Genomic DNA, 24215 nt, shown 5'->3' on the forward strand with positions numbered 1-24215 from the left:
GACGTCCGAGCCTCCGAGGGAGGAGCAGATGTGACCTTTGACCAGCCACTACAGGCACGTCATGATGACGGATGTCAGTGCAACAGGACGGTAGTCATTCAGACAGGAGACCACTGATTTTTTGGGAACGGGAATGATGGTGGATGCTTTGAGGGACGTGGGGACCACTGACTGCCTCAGGGAGAGGTTGAAGATGTTGGTGAACACCTCTGCCAGCTCTGCCAAACACATAACATCCTTATAGAATATGATGTAACACTGTAGATCAACTTACCTCAGAATATATAAAGCATATAAACAATTACAGCAATATGATACAACAAACACAGCAGTACTACTAATCCAAAATACTCAAAGCTTCATAGAACTGAAACAAACATTTATTTTTAGCTCCATTCTGCTGCTGATACATACTTTAGGTTTCTGAATATTAAACTTGGTTCTGCCTTTCATAGTGTGTAACTTGAAGGCCCTGAGTACTTTCTCCCACACTGAAAACCCTGGGATGATAACATTATTTGAACATTACCTAATAAGACAAACAATTAGTTATTTTAAACTTTTCTAGCAGTCCTTCACAAACAGGGAACAGTCTGTCTATTCTCTCCATCTGTCAGCTGCTGCTGGCTCTTCCTCCTCTTCCTCACACACTGCTGAGTTTGTCCTGGTGGATCATCAGGGGTGCAAAGCCTCACAGATGATGTGCAGCAGTGGGTCCCTCAGTCTGTCCTCACTCTGGACACTTGCAGTTGTCACACATGGAAATCAAATGTGTGACAAGCTGCAGGATTCAGACACAAGTGTAACTTATAAACACATGTTCATGCTTTTATTACACAATCAGAGAGAAAGAAAAAGAGAGAGAGAGTGCAGGACAGAAAGACAGGTGACAGTCTCAGGTGTATACACTGCTACAAAACAGCACAAGAGAAGGAGGATTTAGTGTTTGTGTTATTACAAGTGCTAAACAAGAAGAGTTCCCAGATGGTACAGTGGACATGTGTGACTGCTGTGATTAAAGCATCTTTCTTTCAGCTTAACGAGTGAACTGTCAGCTCGTTCAAACACACGTTAAAGTCCGTTTGGCTCGACACCACCTAACAGAGGCAGCAATATAACATAGCTAACATTAACAGTGCAGTGAATCCTGCTTGTGCCGTGATATTCAGGACTGCAAACCGAGCAGCATCACTGACTTTCAGCTTGTTGTGTTTGTGGATATATGACTGACTTTAATTATCCATAAAATCATCACATTCTCTGTAAGATTAAGGTCAACTATATATATATTTTGAAGTAGAGGCTTTAAAACCAAGTTAACGCTGAAAGTTCAAACATCACTAATGTCACATAACTTTGCCGACATGTGGCCAACAGTAATGTTTTAATGTTCTTCATTATTAAACACTCCCACATAAATAAGTGACTTGATTTTCAGTACTTACTTTTGACAGTTCACTCTTCAGCCGTTCCGCTCCTGCCGTCAGCCATATTTTGCAGCAACATTATCCACACCCACCGCCGCGCTATGAATTGTGGGATATATGGGAGCACGAAGGGTGCACCGGACTGTCGCTACCCGATCCGTACCGGAAACCCGATCGATACCCCGCATGCGCAAATCTTACGTCACTTCCTCTCTTTGCCAACATTGCGATATTCAATATATTCAATATATTTGAATGATACGGTTAGCGCCCAGTTAGCCCCTAGCATTTCTCAACAGCTCTGCCTCCTTTTCGACAGTCGAGACATTTAAACAATGGATACCTCCGTATACAAAAAAATTCATGCTTTTCTCCTCAACAGAGAGCGTTCCCCGATTGAACAACAGCGCCGTAAAATAAGAAGTATGGCGCCTAATTACAGAGTTAATAATACAGACTTTGTAATATCTCAGGTGTAGATTCATCAGCCAGATGAAGTGTTTACTGACAATTGACAGTGATAGCGGACATCATCATCACTATTCTAATCAATCCTCTCCACACAGACAAGCATAAACACACTCGACTATCACTAAATCAAATTTAACACACGTTTGTAATGACGCTAATTCAGTTTACAATAGGGTTCATTCACAGGTGGCAGTATCCTCGTACTATGGGGAGTAAACTGCCATTAAACGAACAGAAGAAGAAGAAAACCCCTGCACATGTACAGTACGGATCGGGTAGACCCAATTTGTACGGTCCGACTTTGCACATGCGCAGTAAGGATCGGGGAGTCCGGATCCGTAACGGTCTTTTTATTTTTCGTTTTTGTGTACATTATATTGAAATGTTTCATTATTGGAAACATTTTAAGAGATACTTGTTATTCGTAACATCTTAACAGATACTCTGACCCGTAACTATCGTAAAACGCTTCGACCGGAAGTAGACACCTTTCGCGCATGCGGGTACGGATCGGGTAGTGACACGCACCACGCTTGATATTTGGGGAAATCGACGGCGCATTTGGAGTATGCATTTGAAATAGACGGCCGTCGTCGCGTGGCGGTGACGTAATCGCACCCAAAGAGCCTACTTCAAGCGTGCGGTCTCTTAATTGGGGCACAGCCTAAATACACAGGAGGTGACGGGAAACACATGGGGACACAGCTGATACAAATTAGCATGACGACACCACAGGGGAAAGTGAAGCTAAAACAATGAACATAGAACAGAAGACCTCTTTCAGAATAAAACATGGAGACATGACAACACAAGTTTAACAGACCTGAAACACATGACAGACCACCAACCTAACATGAGAAGCTAAAAAAATACAGAATAAACCTCAAAATGCTGGGTCAGTGACCCAGCCTGTGGCAATATATAAAATTTTAATAATGGTTCACACAGTAGTGCATTCACTTAAAACTGATCTAAATGTAGCCCATCGTATTAGACATAAATATGTACCAGTTACCATAATATATATATATATGGGTTTAATGATAGTTAGATAATGATAGATATTGATAGTTAATTCATAGGCTGCATCCTCCTGAGGCCGTAATTGTAGGCCAATTACTTCACAGTGACGCTATAAAGGCTGTCCAAATTGGTAGTTTCCTCCAAAGGTGACTGACAAATGCGTCCTCCTTTTCCCCAGATATGATGGATGGTTTGGGTGTATCCTTCGTGGCCCACCATATCCCAGAATTCATAGCGCGGAAAAGCCAATTCCAGTTTCCAACAATGGCGGCAGCTACTTAGTTTTAATATTACTCTTATTACTCTGGGTCACAAAATAAACATTTAAGATATAGTCAGGTGAGAATGTAGCTGTGTAAACTTCAAACATCTGCTCGGTTTATCAAGACATCACATATTTGCAAAAGTGCTCCAATGTGTTCAGAGACATCTGTTGCCCACCAGCTTGATAGCTAGCCAGGGGTTTGAGGCTCACTAGAGCCGGCGAGAACAGCGAGCTCTCTGTTCTATGTTAGTTGTTCATGCTGCTAAGGCTGATATGTTACACACTTGTAAGCCGTACGTTTAAACTATTTGTTGTTCTGCTGCATTATTGCATGTATTTACATTTAATATCAGGAACTGTTTTGGTGAGTAGTGTATGAAACTACTGCATTAGTTTAAAAAATGACTTAATATGTAAAAGAACTTGGATCCCCTCTTAATGGAACTTACTAAAATACTAAAATATACATTTCTAAATATATTTGAATGTAATAAAATGAATATTTAACTGTTTGTGGCAGAACTGAATATATAAATTAAAATAACAGTTAACAGAAAGAACTAACAGGAAACACTGTATACTAATATAAACTATTCAAATGTTACTCTATGATAATATGAAATAAAACACCAATGAGATGGAATTTTCAAATTGTAGAACACATTTTTCTATTTGCAATAAATAATACAATAAAACACAATAGATGTTTTATATCTTGCCTTTTATCTCCTTAGGAAAAAAATAATTCCTGTACTTCCACTTAAAAAATACTATATTTTAATTATCTGGGCTCTCCATGACTTTGTCTCATCACTGTTTGCATTTTGTATCTTTACTCTTCCTCCTGCCAATCAGCAGCACTCGTGCAATCGTTTCACCCCCCTATCTTCCAGTAAGGTGAAAAAGGCTTCTGCCATTTGTTTGTTGAAAAATAGTAACATACTCTCACCACATGTTCTTCTTAGTCACAGTAACAGCATTGCAACGATAAAAAAAAGTAATTAGTTAAATTACCAGTCACTTTTTTAAAATAGTTTTTATCCTGTATAAATCAAACCTTTTCTGTTCCATGTCACTTAAGGTTGAGTCCAGACTTGACCCTATTAATTTCAATGTGGAAATGAATAGCACACAGGGAAGGTGTGTGGGTGTGAGATTTGATTGGACAATCCAGTGACAGTAATGAAAATGAAAAAAAAAATGCAGAAGGCAGATAGTGAAAGAGTACAGCAGTGCCAGTAAACTTCCATTATCAAAGTGTAACTTCCCTGTTATCTTCTCATTACTTCAAAAATTGAGACCTAACATCGATGTTCGTGATAATTTATTTTACCTATTAAAGTAAACAATAGTTAAACACTGCTTTAGGTCACGTGAGCCTGCTGTTGTTGTCATGCCACTTTTTTAAAAAAGATTTGTTAAACTGCTTTCACTAAGAACAATTATGTTAAGTAAATTTAAAATTATGTTTCTTGAGTTTGAATCATGATCTTACCTGCAGATACAGTATAACAGAGAAAGAGCAGGATCATTAGCCTCCTCATCATGGTTAAACAGCTGAACTCGAACTGAAGAACTAACAAACAAGTCGAGTGGTTTTACAGGCTTGTTTAGTTTAAAGGCACTTCCCGCTGCAGCTCTAGTTTCCATTCTGAATATTAAACCCTGCATTTGAACACAAACAGAAATGAATGTTGTTTTCAATTTGACTGCAGTGGTTTCTGGGCTTCCTGATCGAAAATAACATGACCAAAATGAATGGAGTTTTCTCTGCAATTACAAACTCTGTGTAAACATCTTGTAAAATCTTGGTATCAAAATAAAACGAACACTTGTGAGACGTCATCAGAGGTGTAAATGTTGCAGCAGATGTTACTATGTCAAAGTTACTGAGATTGAAACACAGAAAAAGTAATTAGATTTTTTTCCTGGCTTAAGTTTGGTCCATTTACAGCATCCTGCCCTGCAGTTGCATTTATCCCTAACCCTCGGGAACCCTCACGTCAACTTTTATTGCATGGAAAAAGTTACCTTCACTGTGTTTAACTCTTTTAATGAACATTGTCTTGCCATTCTTTTAGTTCCCACACACCAGGCACGTGCGGGGAGGGGGGCAGAAGGGCCTTAAGCACCTGCCCCTTTCCTGATGGGTGCCCCAAGTGCCATTTTTGTTGTTGTTGTTGTTTTTTTTATTTGTGTGTGTGTGTGTGCGTGCGTGCGTAATGTGACTGTACCTTTTCTATGCACAAAACTTTCAGCATAATTCATATACATGCTGGACCATGCCGGGAAAGTAGTTGCGAATACGTTCTTCCAAAACCCCTTATTGGTGTGTGCGTTTCATATTTGTTTTGTGATTTCAGCCTGTGGGTTTGAAGAGATCCAAGTCTCTGTTTCTATGTCCAGTGCAATGAAGTCTTCTCCATTATAACCAAACTGTTTAATCCCAGTGACCTTTTCAGTTTCATCATCCCACTCATAACCAGTCAACTCCTGGATTATGTGAACACCTGAGAAAGAGAGACTGAACTATTATTCAGGGTTCAACACAATTTAAAGTAACTGATATTACACTTATAGTACATATTTTCATAACAGTAACTTATCATAGCCTAAAGATCATCTCCCAACACCAATTTCCAGACTATGTAGCAATCATCGCACTGTCACAAATGTGACAAGACTGCAAATAGTCAAGTACAACCCGTTCTCACTCCCAAAGCGTAACATTTTACGCTAGGTGACAAATCGTCACCATATTACGTTTTCGGCTACCCACCACGTTCCTAAATGACGACCTCGGAAAAAGAGGAAATATGAGAACCGTCTGGACTGAACCTACACATGTTCGCTCTTTTTCTTCAAATCGCTTAGAAACACGCTATTTAACATCATTAAAGTCCTGGTTAAGGTCAGGAATAAGGTTATGGTCAGGGCTAGGGATAAGGTTAGGTTTAGGGCTGGAATACAGGGCTGGAACGTCTATTACCGCGGGAGCGTCATTGCACTGGATTCCAGCCATAACCCGCCGCGTACCATAAGAACGCCGAAGGTCTCCTTTCGCGTTCCTCAGGAACGCCGCGGGACGTGACAAAACGTCGACATGTTACGCCTCGGGAGTGAGAACGCTCTGTCAAGTAAATTGGACTCCACAGCCATGCTAGCAGTTGCACCCTGTTGTTATGCTAATATCAAGATGCTCATGTTAACATGTTTATGATTAGCTGACAATGCTCACAACATCACCTGAAAACTTGTTTTATTTGGTCTTATACACTGTTGTTATCAGCTATATTTAACACTACAATACAGTATGGAAATTTAAGCAGTTTTGTACATTTTAAAAAATTTGAACAGAAGAATGTTTCTTTTCTTTTTTCAGGTCATAGGTATGCTTACAGGGAGCTATTATGCTTCCTCACTGCTCTTTGCATATAGCACAGTAAGACTAAAAGTGTGAGTAATACTGTATATAACATTTTGCAACTTTGCCCTTTAGGATTGCAATGCAAGCTGAGGTGTGAACACATGCTACTGTTGTTTTAGTGGTTTTATTCTCTTTGCACTAGTCATCCTTAGAATTGTTCTATCTAAAAAAAATCAAACAAAAAAAGGAATACAAGTGAACGTACCACACAAACATGTAATTATTAACATAACTTTAGTTTGGTTTGTGTGCTGCTTGAAACTGGCAGTTGCAACTTCTAACATCTGCTGATAAAGTATGATCATCTGACCATGCTCTGTGCGTAGCTGGAGATCCTCTTTCTTCACTTCTTTTGCCCAGTCCTGTCTGGGTTCAGGTTCATTCATGTTGCTGTCATAGTAAGCAATCATAACATCCTCAACATTTACCGCTGCCAAATATTCGAGAACATTTTGGACTCCAGACAATATCATAAAATACATCTTAAAGGAGCGTATTGCTGTGGGACAAATAGAATTTAAGCCATTTAAACATCATTCAGAGTTGTGACAAATTGAAATGTCCTTACATTATACTCAGTATATTGTGAGTTAAACATATTAAACTGTCTTGTATTGAATTCAGTATTATAACAAGCACTAAGCATACCTTTTGGTTAATGTCACACAGTGTTGGGAAGGTTACTTTTAAAATGTATTCCATTACAGAATACAGAATACATGCCCCAAAATGTATTCTGTAACGTATTCCGTTACGTTACTCAATGAAAGTAACGTATTCTGAATACTTTGGATTACTTAATATATTATAATGCTTTTTACAACAACGTGAATGTACTATTGCTGTGTGATTTATTACTGTTACTGAAGGTCCGCGACTCCGAACTGTAGTAAAGGGACCTCTGACTAATACGGCGGGGTCCCTGTCGGCTCGTAGCCGAAAAATAGCTTTACTTTGTTGTGTGGGTCAATTTTTCTTGACAGAGAGAGGCGTTGAAAGGCTGCTCCAACGGAACTTATTGTTTCGGAGGAAAACACGAACACTGTGTACAGTCGAGTCTTAATAGCTTACTTACAACTGGGCTCGTCAGGCACTCTTCTTGGCTGCAGTGGTTATTATTATATTTACATGCTTCCAGCTCCCGTTTTTCCTCGATGACAACTCGTACCTTTCCCCTCCCCTTTTTCTCCCTCCTCGCGCTCACAGACACATAACGTGTATGGCAGTCCATTCTCCCTGCAACACGGACTACACTGCCCATGATGCTACATTCTTTAGAGCTATGCTTGTAGCATTCTGCCTGTTAGCTTAGCACAACAACAACAACAACAACAACGAAAAGGCGCTCTCTCACCCAGGAAACACACAGTCGCAGAGAGAGAGAGAGAGTCGCCCGGTAACCATGGCAACCGTAACGCTGCCGCCTGGAACAACAGAGCGTAGCTTCAAACAAAACCCAAACAGTCCTGACCCGCGACAAAATGAAACAGGAAAGTACCACAGTGTAATCCATTTATTTCAACAAAGTAACTGTATTCTGAATACCACCTTTTTAAACGGTAACTGTAACGGAATACAGTTACTCATATTTTGTATTTTAAATACGTAACGGCGGTACATGTATTCCGTTACTCCCCAACACTGATGTCACAGTTGCCACATTATTACTGTTTGCACATCATCTAATTTATGATTATCTTTAAAAACCTCCAGCATAACAGTTTAAGCAAATTCCAAACTAATATACTTATTAAAATGGATCACGATCTTTTTTTTTTTTTTTGCCTGCCCCATTTGGTTCTTTAGCCGTCAGAATTGTTGTCTGAAGACCAACAAGGATACCCAATGGATTTACTTTGCCAAATAGATCATCACGGCCTTGCCGTATTGGTCGATTTGATCTACCTTTGTTGTTATTATTTATTTTATTTTATTTTTAGTTGTTACAGACGGGACAGACATGACTGAGGGATAGGAAAGGGAGCAAGAAAGATGAAGGAAAAGAAAAACAGAAGGGAAGAGGGACAGTGAGACAGGGCAGTTAAAAAGAGAAAGAAGAGAAAAAAAATCTCCTGGATCACCTGTTGAGAGAAAAAGAAGAGAAAACAAGCAAAAAAAAAAACAGAGCAACATACTAAACACAACACCATCGCATTAATCTAGCTAAGTGTAAACAGCAGTAAATACTAAATATTGAATGTTGTTGTGCAGCACGCAGGACCGACAGCACACAATGTGCTTGGAAGTAGCAGCCAATAAAGGTGTAGTTTATGTCTATGAACAGTGAACACCCGTGTGCACACCTGTGTGGATCAGCGCGCTTGTATTCAAAAGGTTTCCACATGTAATGGTCTGATAGAGGATCTAGAGAGCCATAGCCCCGTCCCTCAGGGCATGAAGCAGGCATGGAGGAGATCCAGGCTCCAGACATCCAGAGGCCCCAGAGTGCGAGAGCCCAAGGAGGACCACCGGAGGGGCATCGTGCCACCCTCCTGGGAAGAGTTGAGGAGAGCCCCAGATGAGGGGTCACCCAGTAGCCACGGAGCAGAAGCCAGAGGGGGCTGCAGTGACATGCCCGCCGGCTCTGCCGGCAGCCAGCTGTGCCAGAGTGAACCGAGCCACAGGGCAACGGGCACCAGGCCCCGCCAAGTAGTCACCGGGAGTGAGCTGGTACATACCTGAGCGCCCAGCCCCGGACACCAAGAACCACCAACGCACCGACACCTGAGAGCGTCAGTTACTGGCAGGGAGTGTGGTGAGGGGAGATAGGCCTTTGGAGGGCCCGGGAGTTCCCAGAGAGGTGGAGTCTAAGACCCGACCTGACATATAAATACAGACACAAACATGCATTCCCACCCTCATGCACACATATACAAATACTCAGCACTCACCCAACGTAGGGATAGACATACATGGACACTGTTCACACAATCACACTCCCCAAACAAACTCTATTCCCCAGGTTCAGGTACCCTCGCCCCCGGAGGGGGAAACGGCACGTACACCCAGGAGATGTTACCCTTTCCCCCGGGGTGGAGGCAAGCAGACCGCTCCAGGCTCCGCAGCAGCAGGGAGGCCCTGCATCCCAGATCCCAATCGGACGGCCAACACCTCCTTCCAGCCCCCCCGCCCCGATGGCCAGCAGAGAACAGGGGTGTGTGAAGACCCCAAACCTCCCTCTTCTCACTCATGTGTAGTGTTGCTGCGTGTTGTTCTAAGGTGCATTTAAAACACGGGAGAGCATGGTGCTGCCAGAGAGCAGCAGGTGTTAGCACGGCTCCTCCCGAGAACCCTCAGTGTCTACATGGATTTAAAATTGAGAGGTGGGCACCGGCGCCAGAGGTGGGGTTGAATACACAGACCGTCCACTGGACGCCGTTAACGTGCCCACCTTCAAGGCCCTATATGTATGTGTTATGAGAGTGTGAGTAATGTGGATGTCTAAGTTGTGGAATAAAATTGAGGCACAGGTGGCCAGAAGGGGACAGAGGGGGGGGGGATTCCTCCCCTGCACGCTGGTGACACACCCGCACCCCAAGGCCCTACTTGTGTGTGTGGGTGTGTTGGAGCAGGAAGAGGAAGGCAGGGAGCGGGAAGAGGGAGGCAGATCACGATCTTACCTCCAGATGCAGCATGGCAGAGGAGGAGGAGAACAATAAGTTTCTTCATCATGTTTAGAGAGTTGGCACAGAACTGAACAAGTGGGAGAAGAGTTAGAGAGTTTTATGTGTCTGTTCAGCCCAAAGATGTTTCCTGGTTGAGATTACATTCTGAGTATCTGAGGCATGTTCAACTTGGACTGATTCCCTACAGCTCCTTGTTTTAACAAACACTACTTCAGTTTGACTGCTGTACAGAGTTAGTTTGGGTTGTGTATTCAATAGGGACCTTGTAAAGCGCTTTGGGGTCCTTAGGGACTAGTAAAGCGCTATATAAATACAGGCCATTTACCATTTACCTTTTCACAATTCAAGTGTATGCTCAGGGTATTTTTCTATGAAGATGTTTATCTTTGCTTGTCTGCAGTTAAAACCCAAAGCAGATCATTCATCTATCCAAGAATTCTCTTCCGCTTATCCAATCCAAATCACATCATTTACACAGAATGTGAAACACTAGACTTACTCAACTTGACACCTGCAGAAGTTTTACTAATGACAAAAAGTAGAATACTTTTAATTAAGAAACCCCATGATAAACTGTGAAATACAAATTGGTATACAAAAGAAAACAAATACTTGAAGCAGTTTGCCTACTTTTATAGTTCCTTTTATAGTTCCAGAATGAATGGGAAACGAACAAAACTTAAAAGATTATTTGTGTCCCACAGCTTTACTTGATAAACAGGTGGCTAGATAGAGGGAAAGAGAGAGAAAAAAACCTGATTGACCCGATTGGTTGGATTCACATCCATAACAACAAGATGTCTGAAATGATTACATTTCAGAGACATTTAGATCTAACTTCCTTATAAGTTTCATGAAGGTGTGAAAACATTGATGTGCTTGAGCAACATGTGAATAGTTGGAGCCACCTGGTGGATAAATAATGCAACTGTATTGTTAAGGTTCTCATCACTGCATCCCAACTGAAGGTGGTTCACATGATCAATGTTAACATGCATTTTTATTATAAGCACTATTAGCATGTAGTCTGAAAGTTGAATTTTTACACCAAGGTAACTTTATTCACGAGTGCCACTTTTGTTAGGATGCTAAGAGAATACCAGCTAACTAGTCAGGTGCCTTCTGGCTCTAATGTGTTATAGCTGTATGACATAACTGTTCTTTAGACCATAACACACTGCTCATGTTGACTGTGTGCTTGTTTTAATTGTTTTTCTGTGTGTATGTGTATGTTTGTTTATTGGTTTGCCTTTCAGTCCATTTTCCATGCAGAAATAGTTCCCCTGTTAACTGATGTAACTAATATTTGACTGCTATTCTAATATTCTTTTTTATCATTTTAACACTTCCCTTTAATTTTATTTTTTAGTTAATATAGATAATGTGTCACAAATGGATATAAATCTCTCTGAAATGTGTAAGGTTTTATATTTTATTGGCTAATTTGGTTACAGAGGTTTTTGATAACCCATAGGTGTCCCACACTAGCAAACTAGTGTCATTGTACCATATTTGGGACGAATAAACAAAAAAGAACAAAACAAAAAACCCAGAATAATCACATACTGGATACAAAAATACCAGAAATGAAAATACCTGTCATTATGAAAAAAAAGAAAAGATCAACAATTGCCTTTGCTCTTTTTATTATGTAGGTGAAGATGTCTGTATTTGTCCATCATGTGCTGTGTTTGTCTATGAGGGCTCTGAATTCAGTCTTGTAGAGAGATCACAGGCGTTGTCTCGAGCTGTAGGGTGCAAAACAAACTGTTAGTCCTACTAATCTTGAACTGGCTTAGTATCAATGAAAATCAGAGTGACAATGAAAAACACTTTGCTTACATTGTTCAGTATTTGTTTCTGAAATAATAGGAAAAAACAAATATTCAAGAATGCCAGAGACATTCAGCTTTGCAGTCTGTATCAGAGCATCAGCTCAGCTGAATCTCTCACCTTTCTTCTTCTTGTAAACAGCAGCAAAAACAGCAGCAACGAGGACGAGAGCAACTGAAACAACCACTGCAGCAGTGATGGTGATCATTAGAGCAGGGCGATATGGCCAAAAATATTTATCACGATATATATTTGAAAATTTGCGATAACGATATAACTGACGATATAATTGATGCAAGACAAAATACAACTCCACAACATTACTAGTGCAAAAAGACAACCTTCCTTTTATTTTCACTTAAACAAGAAGCTGGTTTTTATGTACATTAAAGCTATATAAAAATTTAACAGTGCGAATACAAATTCCTTGCTGAAAGTTTAACCAAAAGGCATTTCCAGTAGAAATGGGCTGACATATCCTGAGCATAACCATGTATAATATCCACTGAAGTTAAAAAGAGGTGCTTTGCAACATTAAACTGCAGTGTGCAGTACGTATTTTTCGGACCATAAGGTGCACGGGATTATAAGGCACATTAAGCGAAACAAGGCAGTCAGATAAATCAAACTTTATTAAACTCATTCTTCTTGCTTCCTCCACTTCTGTACCATTGATTCATTAATGTTGAATTCTCTGGCAGCTGCTCTATTCCCATGTTGTTGCAGTATATTAATTAACCTCGTATTGTGGATGGATTATCTCAGTTGTTATGGATTATCTCAGTTGTTCTCCTGACTGAAGTTTGGTCCGTTTACAGCATCCTGCCATGCGATTGCATTTGTCTCTAACTATCAGGCACGTTAACTTTTATAAGTGGAAAAGTGTTAGTGTTCGTCCTCCAGCTTCACTGTTTATGTCATGCTAACATAGCTGTGTCGCTAGCGATCACGTAGCACATCATTATATAGCAGCTAGCCCAACTTCAGTAACCCTACAAACGTCACTGCTGTTTAGTTTCCCGTCTTCATTTATGTTGGAAGTGATAGCAGAGCTGTACGTTTGAATTTATTCAGAAATCTCTCAGTCAGAACATGCCATATCATGCTTGGGTAACTAGCGAAACTAGCGAGCTAACTTTCGCTAGCTTCCTGCTAACTTCTAACTCCGTTAAATGTAATAAATTTTGTTTTCATGGATGCCTGGAAGTTAAACTTCATAGTTACACCTGGTAAAGCAGCAATGCTGATCGTTTTATTAAAGATGAAAGAATTTAGACAGTTTTTAAACTCTCAGTGATGCTGCAGTGTTCGTTTGACCTGAAGAATACGGAGTTTAGGACCCAGATTACTCCCAGATTTAAGAGCATCTTAGTCCGACAAATACGACAATAACGACGGCCGCTTGCATGTTCTGCAAAAAAATGTGCTTTGTCGTGTATCTGACGGACAAACGCCAAACCAGTTTCACTCAACAATCGGCCATGTGCGTATGAAAACAAAGGCACTGCGCATGCGCGTTTTACTCCCATTCTATCGCGATATTTCATTTTCCTATCGTTGCCTAACATTATACCGGTATTACCGTGAACGGTATAATATGGCCCAGCCCTAGTGATCATCATGTCTGAGGGTTCCTCTGATCAGTCAGAAATCATGTAGTTTAAATGTAAATCACATATTGGTGAGAAGAAGACAGCATAATTTCTATGTCAAGATCTACTGATGTGATCATACATGTAACACTATACAACACTCAGATACCATGATATATTGCAGTTAAGCAGAGCAGGCACACTAAAATTAGGTGGCTGAATTTTTAACCCTTTGACAGGAGTTTTGTGTATTCAGCTCCTCAATTATGAGGCCAGAAATAAAAAGCAAGGGTTTTATTATTTAGAAACACTTGCATTTTGAAATGTAAGTTCCAGTATCACTGTCAGGATTATGGTCGAAACAGTTTTCTCTTAAGAATATTAACAACAGCCATTCACACTCACATTCACATCTATGAGCAAGTTGGAAAAAATACAAATGGTGAGAAAAGCTCATTTAATTCATTTTTTTTCTTGTTACTGTGGATTGTCTGTAATCCAGTGTTTTGTCCTGTTTTTGTGTGATCTCAGGCAGAATAGCTGCTACTGTAGGAATAACTCATGGAGATCCTATTAAAGTTGGAGAAAAAAAATCAGTACTTGTATATAATAACTGTCTCTTTGATTTAAAATGTGCCCAGTGTTGGTGCTGCTAACAGCCATCCATTCATCCATTTACTTCTTCTTCTCCTTATCAGGGTGTTACAGTCCAAAGACATGCAGTTAGGGGGGTCAGGTTCATTGATGATTCCTCTGTTGGTTCTGATCACTGTTTCATTCAGCCTGGTGATGATGACGTCCTCACCATCAGAGAGATGAAATACACAGTCAAATCTGCTCCAGTCTTCAAGTGTGAATGATGAAACATTCAGATCAACACTCATCTGAAAGGTCTCATCATTGTTGGGGAGGATCTCTCCAGGATCCACACCTTCATGAAGCTCCTCTCCATCTTTCCTCCAAAACATCATGACTCTGTTAGGATAGAAACCTGTAGCGTGGCAGCTGACTGAAGAGGAGGGAGTCATCTGGAGGAGAGACACTGAGGGAAGAACTGGAGAGACAGATGGAGGCAATACAGGCAGAGGGAAGGAAGAAGTAGCAATTAGAAAATAAACCAGACCAGGATACAAAGAAAAACAAAGAAGAAATTCAATAGGAAGAAATGTACAGTGTATGTGTTAGATATAAAACATTATAGTACCAGCGGAAAATAATTGTGAGTGATTTTCTGTGTAGGTTTTCAGGCTTCCAAGTTATGGTAGTCTATGAAGCTTGTAAAGAAAGCAACTGGACTTTAACTTTCTTGTAGACGTTTCAGCTCTCATCCGAGAAACCAAATGGTGGAGATGTCTTGATGCACGCTCAATCATCCAGGTAAAGTAATCCCCAAAAGTTTGTCTGTTCATCTGGACGTAGCGTTTTCAGTGGGAAAAACATTTTGTCACTCATCCAAGTGACCTTCACAGTCTCAGCTGACTGCAGGCTTCCCCAACCTTATAAATAAAAAGTACATTTGCATAATGACTGAAACTAGCACCACTGAATAACAATGGACCGTGAGGTCAGTTTCATGATCATTAATATGCAAATTGTCATGACCATGGGGCAAATAGCAGAGAGTCCCATGTATCTAAACCCTGTCCCTTGAGACGGTTATTGACCCACTATTGATTATGTGCCTCGTCACATGAGCCAAAGTGTGAAAAAATAGGCGTGGGGTGGCTTACGACACCAACTGTCTGTCATCTACAATGTAGTTTGGAGATCCAGTCCCAGGTGCCTCAACCCCTACTCACATCTTGCGTCATGTGGCCTCAATAGGTCACATGATAGGTTGAGGAAAGGTGTTTATTGCATAAAAGCAAAAAGTGAATGGTGGCTTGGGCTACTCCAACACAAGTCGATAATTTGGTTAGTGATTTTACACTGTTAAGACACTGAAAATCTGCTCCAACACCTGCTGAAAAAAACAAGCAAAAAGAAAACAACACAGTAAGGAAACTACAAAAGCAACCAACATGAGCATCAGTAACAGTAAATAATAAATATTGAATGCTTGTTTTAGTCAATAATGCCTTTCTTGTCCTTACATGACCCACACCTTTTTTCACAACTTGGGTCATGTGATGAGTCACATGATTAATAGTGGGTCAACCCCCACTAAGGTTTAAATACTAATACCAATAAAAATAATCTTAATTCTAACCAATATAAAAACCATCTAATAGATCACATTAGTCTTGATACAACCTCTGCCATCACATTTGATCAATCCCTTTGGGCTCCTTTGATCGGTTTCATCACCTAGTGGGGGTGGGGGGTCGTGGTTTGGTCCTGCCTTCGCTATTGTGGTTGATATGGGGGTAGGGCCGGCCTTAGGGCGTCTGGGGAGTCCCTAGGAACATTTCCCAAGAGGGCCTAACCTGGGGGATGTGGCCATGACCTGGTTAGGAGCTCTGGGGGCTCTTAGATGGTGTTTTCGTTGTGGCTGCGTACAGCGGAGATGGGGGAGGGTCCATGCTGGCGGACGTTGGTTACTGGCCTGGTAGCCTGGCTGCCCCTGGGAGGGTCCGGGACGGGCGTGGAGGCTTGGGGGTCTGGGGGTGCTCCGCTCCCCGGTCTGGGGTGCTGGCCGGGCCTTGGGGGCTTGGGTCCTGGCTGTTGTGTCGCCGAAGCAGTGGGCGGGTGGGTGCAGGGGGGCTCAGCCCCAGTGCAGGGGACCTCTGGTGCATCGGCCCAACTAGGGGGCTCTCTAACTGGTGGGGAGGTTGTTATATCTTTGCAGGTGGTCTCCTCACTACAGGGGCTCACTCTGCAGGTGGGGGGAGAGATATAGGAGAGGTGGAGAATGAACTCAACCTGGGTGTCTATTGTCTTGTGTAGTTTGGGAGATGATTGGATTATGGGGTGGGTGCAGTTTTCTCTGGGGTGGAGTCGGGTGGGCTTCCCCGGACTCTGTGGGGCTGGGCGGTGCTGCTGCTGCGGGCCCTGGTCTGGATGGGCCTGGGCCCCCTTGCCCTGGTGGGTTCCAGAGTGTGGGGGTGCCTACTGGGGTCAGCGGGGGAGCTGGCCCCAGGGAAGGGCCGCTTGCCCCTCCCTTTCTTCCCTCCCCATCCTCAGCTGCCTCCCTATTCCTGCTCTACCACACCCACCCACACACGCAGGGCTTGGGGTGCAGGTATGTCACCAGGGTGCAGGGGAGGCACTCCCCCTCTGTCCCCTTCTGGCCGCCTGTGCCTCAATTTTATTCTGCAACCTACACATCCACATTACTCACACTCTCACATAACACATACATATAGGGCCTTGGGGGTGGGCACGTTTTACAGCATCCAGAGGATGGTCGGTGTACTCCAACCCACCTCTGGCGCTGGTGCCCTACCCTCAATTTTAAATGCATTTAGACACTAAGGGTTTTCGGGAAGAGCCATGCTGCTCTCTGAGAGGAAGCTAGTACCATGCTCTCCTGAGTATTAAATGCACTTTAGAACAGCACACAGCACTACATATGAGCGGGCGTAGGGAGGTTTGAGGTCTTCACTCACCCCGGTTCTGTTAGCCGTCAGGGCTGGGGGGCTGGGAGGAGGTGCTGGCCATCAGACTGGGGTCTGGGATGCGGGGCCTCCCTGCTACTGCAGATAAGGAGGGGGTCCGCTTGCCTCCACCCCAGATAGAAGGGTTATATCTCCTGGGTCTAGGTGCTGCTTGCCCCTCTGAGGGCGGGGGTACCTGGACCTGGGATATAGAGTATGTTTGGGGAGTGTGACTGTCTGTGCAGTGTCTATTTGTGTCTGTCTACATGTTGGGTGAGTGCCGGGTATTTGGTTGTGTATATGGGGGTGGGAATGCATGTCTGTGTCCGCGTGTGCCTGTTCGTCTGTGTCTATGTGTCAGGTTGGGTCTTAGACTCAACCTCTCTGGGTACATCTCAGGCCCTCCAAAGTACGGAGGCCTATCTCCCCTCACCACACTCCCTGCCGGTGGCTGATGCCCTCAGACGTTGGTGTGTTGGTGGTCCTTGTCGTCTGGGGCTGGGCGCTCATGTATGTACAGGCTCACTCCTGGTGGCTGATTGGCGGGGCCGGGCACCTGTGGCCCGGCTGGGCTCCTTCCGGGGGGTGGGATTTCCTCAGGCCTCTGGGCCTGAAGCTCGGTCCTCTCTGGCACAGCTGGCTGCCTGCAGAGCCCGCGGGCACGCCACTGCAACCCCCTCTGGCCTCTGCTCCGTAGCTGCTGGGTGACCCCTTGTTTGGGGCTCTACTCAGCTCTTCCCAGGAGGGTGGCACAGTTCCCCCCCTTTGGTGGTCCTCCTCGGGTCCTTGTACTCTGGGGCCTCTGGATATCTGGGGCCTGGATCTCCTCCATACCTGCTTCATACCCTGGTGGGCAGGGCTGTGGCTCCCCACACTCCTTAGCAGATCGTTACATGGAGAAACCTTTGGAATACAAGCATGCTGATCCACACAGGTATGCACACAGGTGTACACACGGGTGTTCACAGACGCGGACTACACCTTTCTTGGCTGCTGCCTCAAAGCACATTGTGCGCTGTCTATCTTGCGTGCTGCACAATATCGTTTAATATTTAGTATCTACTGTTATCTACTGCTAGCTAGTTTATTGTGATGGTGCTGTTTTTTATTATGTTGCTCTTTGTTGTTTGCTTTCTCTTCTGTTTTTTTTTCTCCATACAGGTGATCCAGGTGTTTTTTTTTTTTTGTTTTTTTTTTCCTTTCTTCTCCCCCTTCTCACCGTCTCTTCTCCCCTTTGGTTTTCTTTCTTTCTCTCCCTCTCTTTCTTTCATTCTTTCTCCCTGTCCTATCCCCCAGTCATGTCTGTCCAGTTTGTAGCAACTGAAAATAAAATAAATTCATAATTATAATAAAGGTCAATCAAATGGACCAATATGGCAAGGTCATGATGATCCACTTGGTAAAATAAATCCGCTTGGCATCTTTCTTGGCCTTAAGACAACAATTCTGATCGCTAAAGATCCAAACGGGACACAAAAAATAAATAAATGAATAAATAAATAAATAAATACTAATACCATTTCACTTTAAAACTAAAGGAGCTGTTTGGATGAGAGGGAAACGTCTTCCCCTAGCTTAAAGAAGTCCAGTCGCTTTCTTTGCATGCTCCATAGACAATTGTGACTATAATTAAAGCAAACATCTGAAAATCAAAACAAAATTGAATTTGTAATTTAAAACAGAACAAGCTATAGAAGCCAAAGAGTTTTAGTTTATTTAGTTTTGGAAGACTCATTTGCCCCCAAGCTTTATCTTCCTGGCTGATGTCTTTAGATGTTGCTTCAATATGTTCAAATAATTTTCTTTTCTCAGGATGCCATCTACTTTGTGAAGTGCATGAGTTCCTTTTGCAGCAAAACAGCTCCACAACATGATCCTACCACCCCCATACTTCACAGTTGGCATGGTGTTCTGAGGCTTCAAAGCTTCCCCCTTTTTCCTCCAAATATACAGTTTATCATTGGCCAATAGTGCAAATTTTGTTTTGTCAGACCACAGGACATGTCTCAAGAAATTAGAATATTTGTCTCCCTGGGCTGGGTTGATTCACACTTTTCACGCCAAAAATCTTTCCTCTCTGGGGCTTAGAATCTGTCTTCTTCCCAAGCAGTATGACAGTTGTGCATTCCCATATGTTTTAATACTTGCATATTATTTTCTGATTGGATGAACGTGGGACCTTCAGGCATCTGGAAATTGCACCTAAGGATGAGTCACACTTGTGGAGGTTGACAGTTCTTTTCTTGATGTCTTGGTTGATTTCTCTTGATTTTCACATGATGTCAAAGAAAGAGGCTCTGTGTTTGGGGTGTGCCTTTATTTTCATCCACAGGTGTGTCACCAACTAACTCAAATGGACTCAAACAATCAGAAGCTTCTTAAACTCAGTAATGAAGTAATGTAATGAAGCTTATGCGTAAATTCAATAAGGAAGGTACTCATCTATTTGCTTCCTGTGTGTTAGTGATTAATATAATCTTTACATAACTTCCACTTTCCCGCACTGTGAAGCTAATTGTGACATGACGGGTCTAAACCAATGATTTTTCTCCAGGCCAATCAGTCTTCACTCCTCGTACTTTAAATCTCACTGTGCATCTGTCAGTCTCCCGTACAGACAGCTTGGTGCAATCCACCTCCTCCCCATCTCTGTCTCTCCCTCATCACTCAGGCTCCATTCAAGCCTCCATCTTCATCTCTGCCACTAGTACCTAGATTCACTGTCGATTATACCTTACTCAGGGTTGCTAGTAGGGTGCGTCAGCTAGGGGGCAGCAGGGTAGAAATTTAGAATGAGGTAGTTAGTTGCTGGGTGAATTCCCAACTTAGTTTCTATTGTGGTACCTATAGTGGTAATACTCCTAGGCTCATAGACTCTGACCCCTTGAACAAGAGCCAATCCAGAGTTCTGTACAGAGATAACTGGGATCGGAAAACACATCACAGTATATTTTAACATTAGGTGTACCTCTTGTTTACGCTAAACTAAAATATTTTGCTGCCTTTAAATGGAATGAGCTACAAAAAAATGTGAAACTGATTTCATTACAATCTTTTAAGATGTTATATTATCTACAACTACCTTTGCACATGGTTTTCTTAATTTTTGAAAATGTATAATGTGTTCTTGTATTGTTTTTTTGTAAACAAAATGATGAAATACAAAATTAATCCCAAAATGTTTTGTCATACAACTGTATTTCTTGGAAGACCATGCAACACAAAATAAACACTACTGCGTCCATGAAACCACATCAGGTTGTGTGACTCTACCTGTTCTCTGCAGGGAGCTGTTCCCATAGGACAAAGACTTCTTCATCCACTCTGGACAAATGTTAGTGAGGAAGTTTTCCTTGTATTTTGTTCTACCACTGTCAGCATCCCATCTTTGTTTAGTAATAGCAGCGTCTGGTTTCAGTGCGATCCATGTCAGTCTGTTCAGATCAAACTCAACAAAGTCTTCTCCGTTATAACCGTACTGTGAAAATCCAGTCACCTCTCCAGTTTTTTCATCCCATTCACAGACTTCTCTGTTCTGTAAAATGTGAAAACCTGAAGAGAGAAACAAAGAAAAGAGAGATAGCAATATATTATTTTAATATTGCACATTGTCACGGGTGCACTGCGTCATGGATATGATGCATGGCAGGTAGGATGTGGACCCAAACGCACTCATGGGATAGTGAGAGGAGAGCACATGTGGGATGCATGGTTGGAAAGTATAAATATTTGGGCAGAGGAAGTAAATGTAACACAAGAAACTAAGAATAACAGTTACCAAAATAAAACAAGATTAGGAAACGAGGGTTAAATCGACATAGATGACTGAAGAACTAGAGAGGGGAACAAGGAAGGAGAAATGCAGACAACGCTGGGACACAAAGGTGAACTAAGCAGAAGCAACGTGTACATCACTAACCAGAACAGAAACTGAAATTAATATAATAAATTCACAAGAAACCACAGAAAAGAGTCCTAAACTTCTAATAAACTAAAGAAACCACGCAACAAAGTAAATACTAACTATAACAAGAATGAATCATGAGATACAAATATTAAACTAAATATACACAAAGCCACAACGGAGGTAAAAAAAATAAGTAATCAAATATGAATATGAAGGTGATGGAATTCTGCAACATGTAAAAGTAGGCTTGGTGTGTCAAGATTAAAAGAAAAAAAAGAGATCGAAACTGACAACTGACAGAAACTGAGGGCGAATTAAGCGAAACAAAACAGTCAGATAAGTCAAACTTTACTCAACTCATTCTTGCTTCCTCTGCATCTGTACCATTGATTCATTCATGTTGAATTCTCTCGCAGCTGCTCTATTCCCATGTTGTTTCAGTATAGTAATGACTAACCTCATATTGTGGATGGATTATCTCACGTAGCACATCATTATATACCAGCTAGTGCAACTTCAGGAACCCTACAAACGTCACTGCTGTTTAGATTTCTGTCTTCATTTATGTCAGAAGTGATAGCAGAGCTGTATGTTTTAATTTTTTCACCAATCTCTCAGTCAGAACATGCTATATCATGTTTAGGTGGAAACTAGCGAGCAAACTTCCTGCTAATTTTGAACTCTGTTAAATTTAATAAATTCTATTTTCATGGATGCCTGGATGCTAAACTTAATTGTTACACCTGGTAAAGCAGCAACACCGGGCCGGTGTTGTGCCAAAAAGTGATTGTCTGCCAAAAACTGATTTCCGGTATTTGCCAAAAACTGATTGCTCATATTTAAAATGCTATAAGTAACTCGTTGGGCTATAATATGTGAAACATATGTCAAATGCATCCCTTATGGATGACATAAAGTCATCTTGAGCCACAAACAACATTCGTGTAACAAGGTAGAAGGCGCATTCAGTTTTTGGCAGTGACTTTTGTACAACCTTTATTTATGCAGTTAAAAAAAATCTCATTAACATTAAAAATGTATTTTGTAAGAGTAAGCTGGCCAAGAGGACAGCAGAAATGGCAGCAAATATTACAATAGTGCTGTAAAAATATTTTAAGTGGGGGTAAAGGACCGGATTGGTTAAAATGTAAGTACAATAACACAGAGTTGTAAAGTTACTTGAAAAACAGATAATTTTTTATTCTATATATAACTTCTTTGTAAACCATGTTCACCGAAGTCTATTTATCAACATACGTAAAGATATTACACATAAAAAATACACAGAAACATTGGAAATCAGTTTTTGGCAGACAATCACTTTTTGGCATAACATCGGCTATACGCTGGGGCAAGAGGGGGCAATGCCCCCTTAAACAAATGTCCTGCCCCCTTAAGTCAAACTTTTAAAAGTTGAGAAAGAAAATAATAGATTACCCACAAACTGAATATGGACAAGATTTATTATAGTAGCTGAAAAATCCACTGGAAAAGGCACAAATGAGATGATAGGTTTCACGTCTCGTTCACTCTATGCCTCCGTGCTCTGTTTTTGCGCAGGCTCACACAGCACTCAGCAGAGAACTGCCACTCTCCCCAGCTAAACATCCATGTGACGCATCTTGCCACTGCCTTCATGTTAGACTCAAGTTTATAAAGAACTCATGTCAAAGTATTGTGGTTAAGTTAAATCCAATTTATTAACCATCCAGCTGCGAAGAACGTACTTTCTCCCATTTAGCTACGGCAGGCACTGAGGTGCGTTTACCGTCCCTCTGTTAATTTGATTTTCAATGAAACCACGATAAACAGGTGTTTATGTTGTTGTTTTTTTTACTATACCAACCCGTTTTGTAAGTATTGGCTATATTGAGAGGTCTTATTTTATTCTTACTTCATTTTGCAAATTTACTTGAATTAGGCCATCCAATTAAGGTAAATGTTCTGTTTTAATTGTTAGAATCTGATGAGCAATGTTTCATTTAATTTTTTGTTTTTTTTGTTTTTTTGCTTTTCTGTTTTCCTTACGTGCCTTAGTGACCATAAAGGCTAGACCAGCAGAAGCCTAGCCTTCAGGTGGGACACTCAAATTGGTCAAGTCTTAGGGTAGAGGCCTGACAACCACAACCACATGTACATCTAAAAAAATATATAAATATTGAAACACTGATCCAACTTTATCTTTTATTGACGGATCATTTGATCTTAAACTTTTACCTTAACGTGGCTCCTTTTTTTGAAAAAACTTCCTTGTATCCATTATGAACCTGGCTGTTTCTCTGTACGCACACACACACACACACACACACACACACACACACACACACACACACACAACAGGAGTTATAAGGTTAATAGGCATCCAGTCAGTTATCTAGTTAGTACCTTTGCACATGCACATATGACAAAATAAGCAGCTTTCAAACAGGACAGCGGTAACAACAGCAGGCTACGGACAATTTTAAATTTTAGATTATAAATAGACTGTATAAATTTCAATGGGAGCAACAGGATGGTCAAATGTCGCTGATTTTACTACAGAGTAGGACAGATTGTAGGGAAGCAAACATCGTTGGAAAACACTGCAGGTTACCTGGGTGTAAGGTTTTTCAGCTAAAAAAGAAACATGGTCTGACTCCTACCAAACTATATAAAGAGTAACTGAAGGTTAAATGCAGCCAAAATGTCCTGTTTTAAGCCAGACACTTACACCTCTGCTCCACTGCGTCTCAGCTACTGGCAGAAAGGGCGCTAGAGCAAGAGCAGGGGAGAGGTGAGCTGGAACAAACCCTTTTTTTTATTTTTTTTTTTTTTTTAGGGGGGGGATATCTATACTTTTGTTGTTAAAACATTATGTCTCAACCAAGTACTGTATGGTTTTTATATTTTTAGTAGTGTGTGACACAAACAGCAAATATTGCCAAAAAAAAGTAAGAAATCTTTGGGGGTGCTTTGATTCATTTTGGGGGTGCTTCAGCACTTCCAAAAATGGGCTAAAAACACCCCTAGACTAATTTAATAGTCTGCGCATCGTTTGAAGCTTTATAAGATCCTGAAAGACGAGGAATAAGTAGTAGGATTTATGAGTGTAATAACGGACTAAAAAAA

The 24215-nt window shown here is 41.6% G+C and overlaps 1 protein-coding gene and 1 pseudogene across 1 annotated transcript; both read right to left on the minus strand.

Annotated features, from left to right (window-relative positions):
* LOC146548664 (major histocompatibility complex class I-related protein 1-like) overlaps window positions 1-4730 on the minus strand; it is a 64095-nt pseudogene extending 59365 nt beyond the window's left edge.
* A 796-nt stretch (window positions 4731-5526) lies between these two features.
* LOC146548665 (uncharacterized) lies at window positions 5527-20876 on the minus strand. Its single transcript, XM_085263384.1, has 6 exons — window positions 20873-20876; window positions 20474-20752; window positions 14394-14718; window positions 12193-12290; window positions 6924-7112; window positions 5527-5696 (listed from the first exon to the last, which is right to left on the minus strand). The coding sequence occupies exons 1-6, from the start codon at window positions 20874-20876 to the stop codon at window positions 5527-5529; spliced, it is 1065 nt and encodes a 354-aa protein (XP_085119510.1).
* Between the last annotated feature and the right edge of the window lie 3339 nt (window positions 20877-24215).

Source organism: Mchenga conophoros, linkage group LG22 (assembly GCF_057382185.1).
Source record: "Mchenga conophoros isolate Kocher_MC1m ecotype Shallow Benthic linkage group LG22, M_conophoros_male_GT1.1, whole genome shotgun sequence".
NCBI lineage: Eukaryota > Metazoa > Chordata > Actinopteri > Cichliformes > Cichlidae > Mchenga > Mchenga conophoros.

Coding starts and splice junctions, on each gene's coding strand:
- LOC146548665 (XM_085263384.1), bottom strand. Junction 14,719..20,473: donor CAGCTCCCTGCAGAGAACAG/GTAGAGTCACAC, acceptor CTGTCTCTCCAG/TTCTTCCCTCAGTGTCTCTC. Junction 5,697..6,923: donor CCAGCTACGCACAGAGCATG/GTCAGATGATCA, acceptor TCTCTTTCTCAG/GTGTTCACATAATCCAGGAG.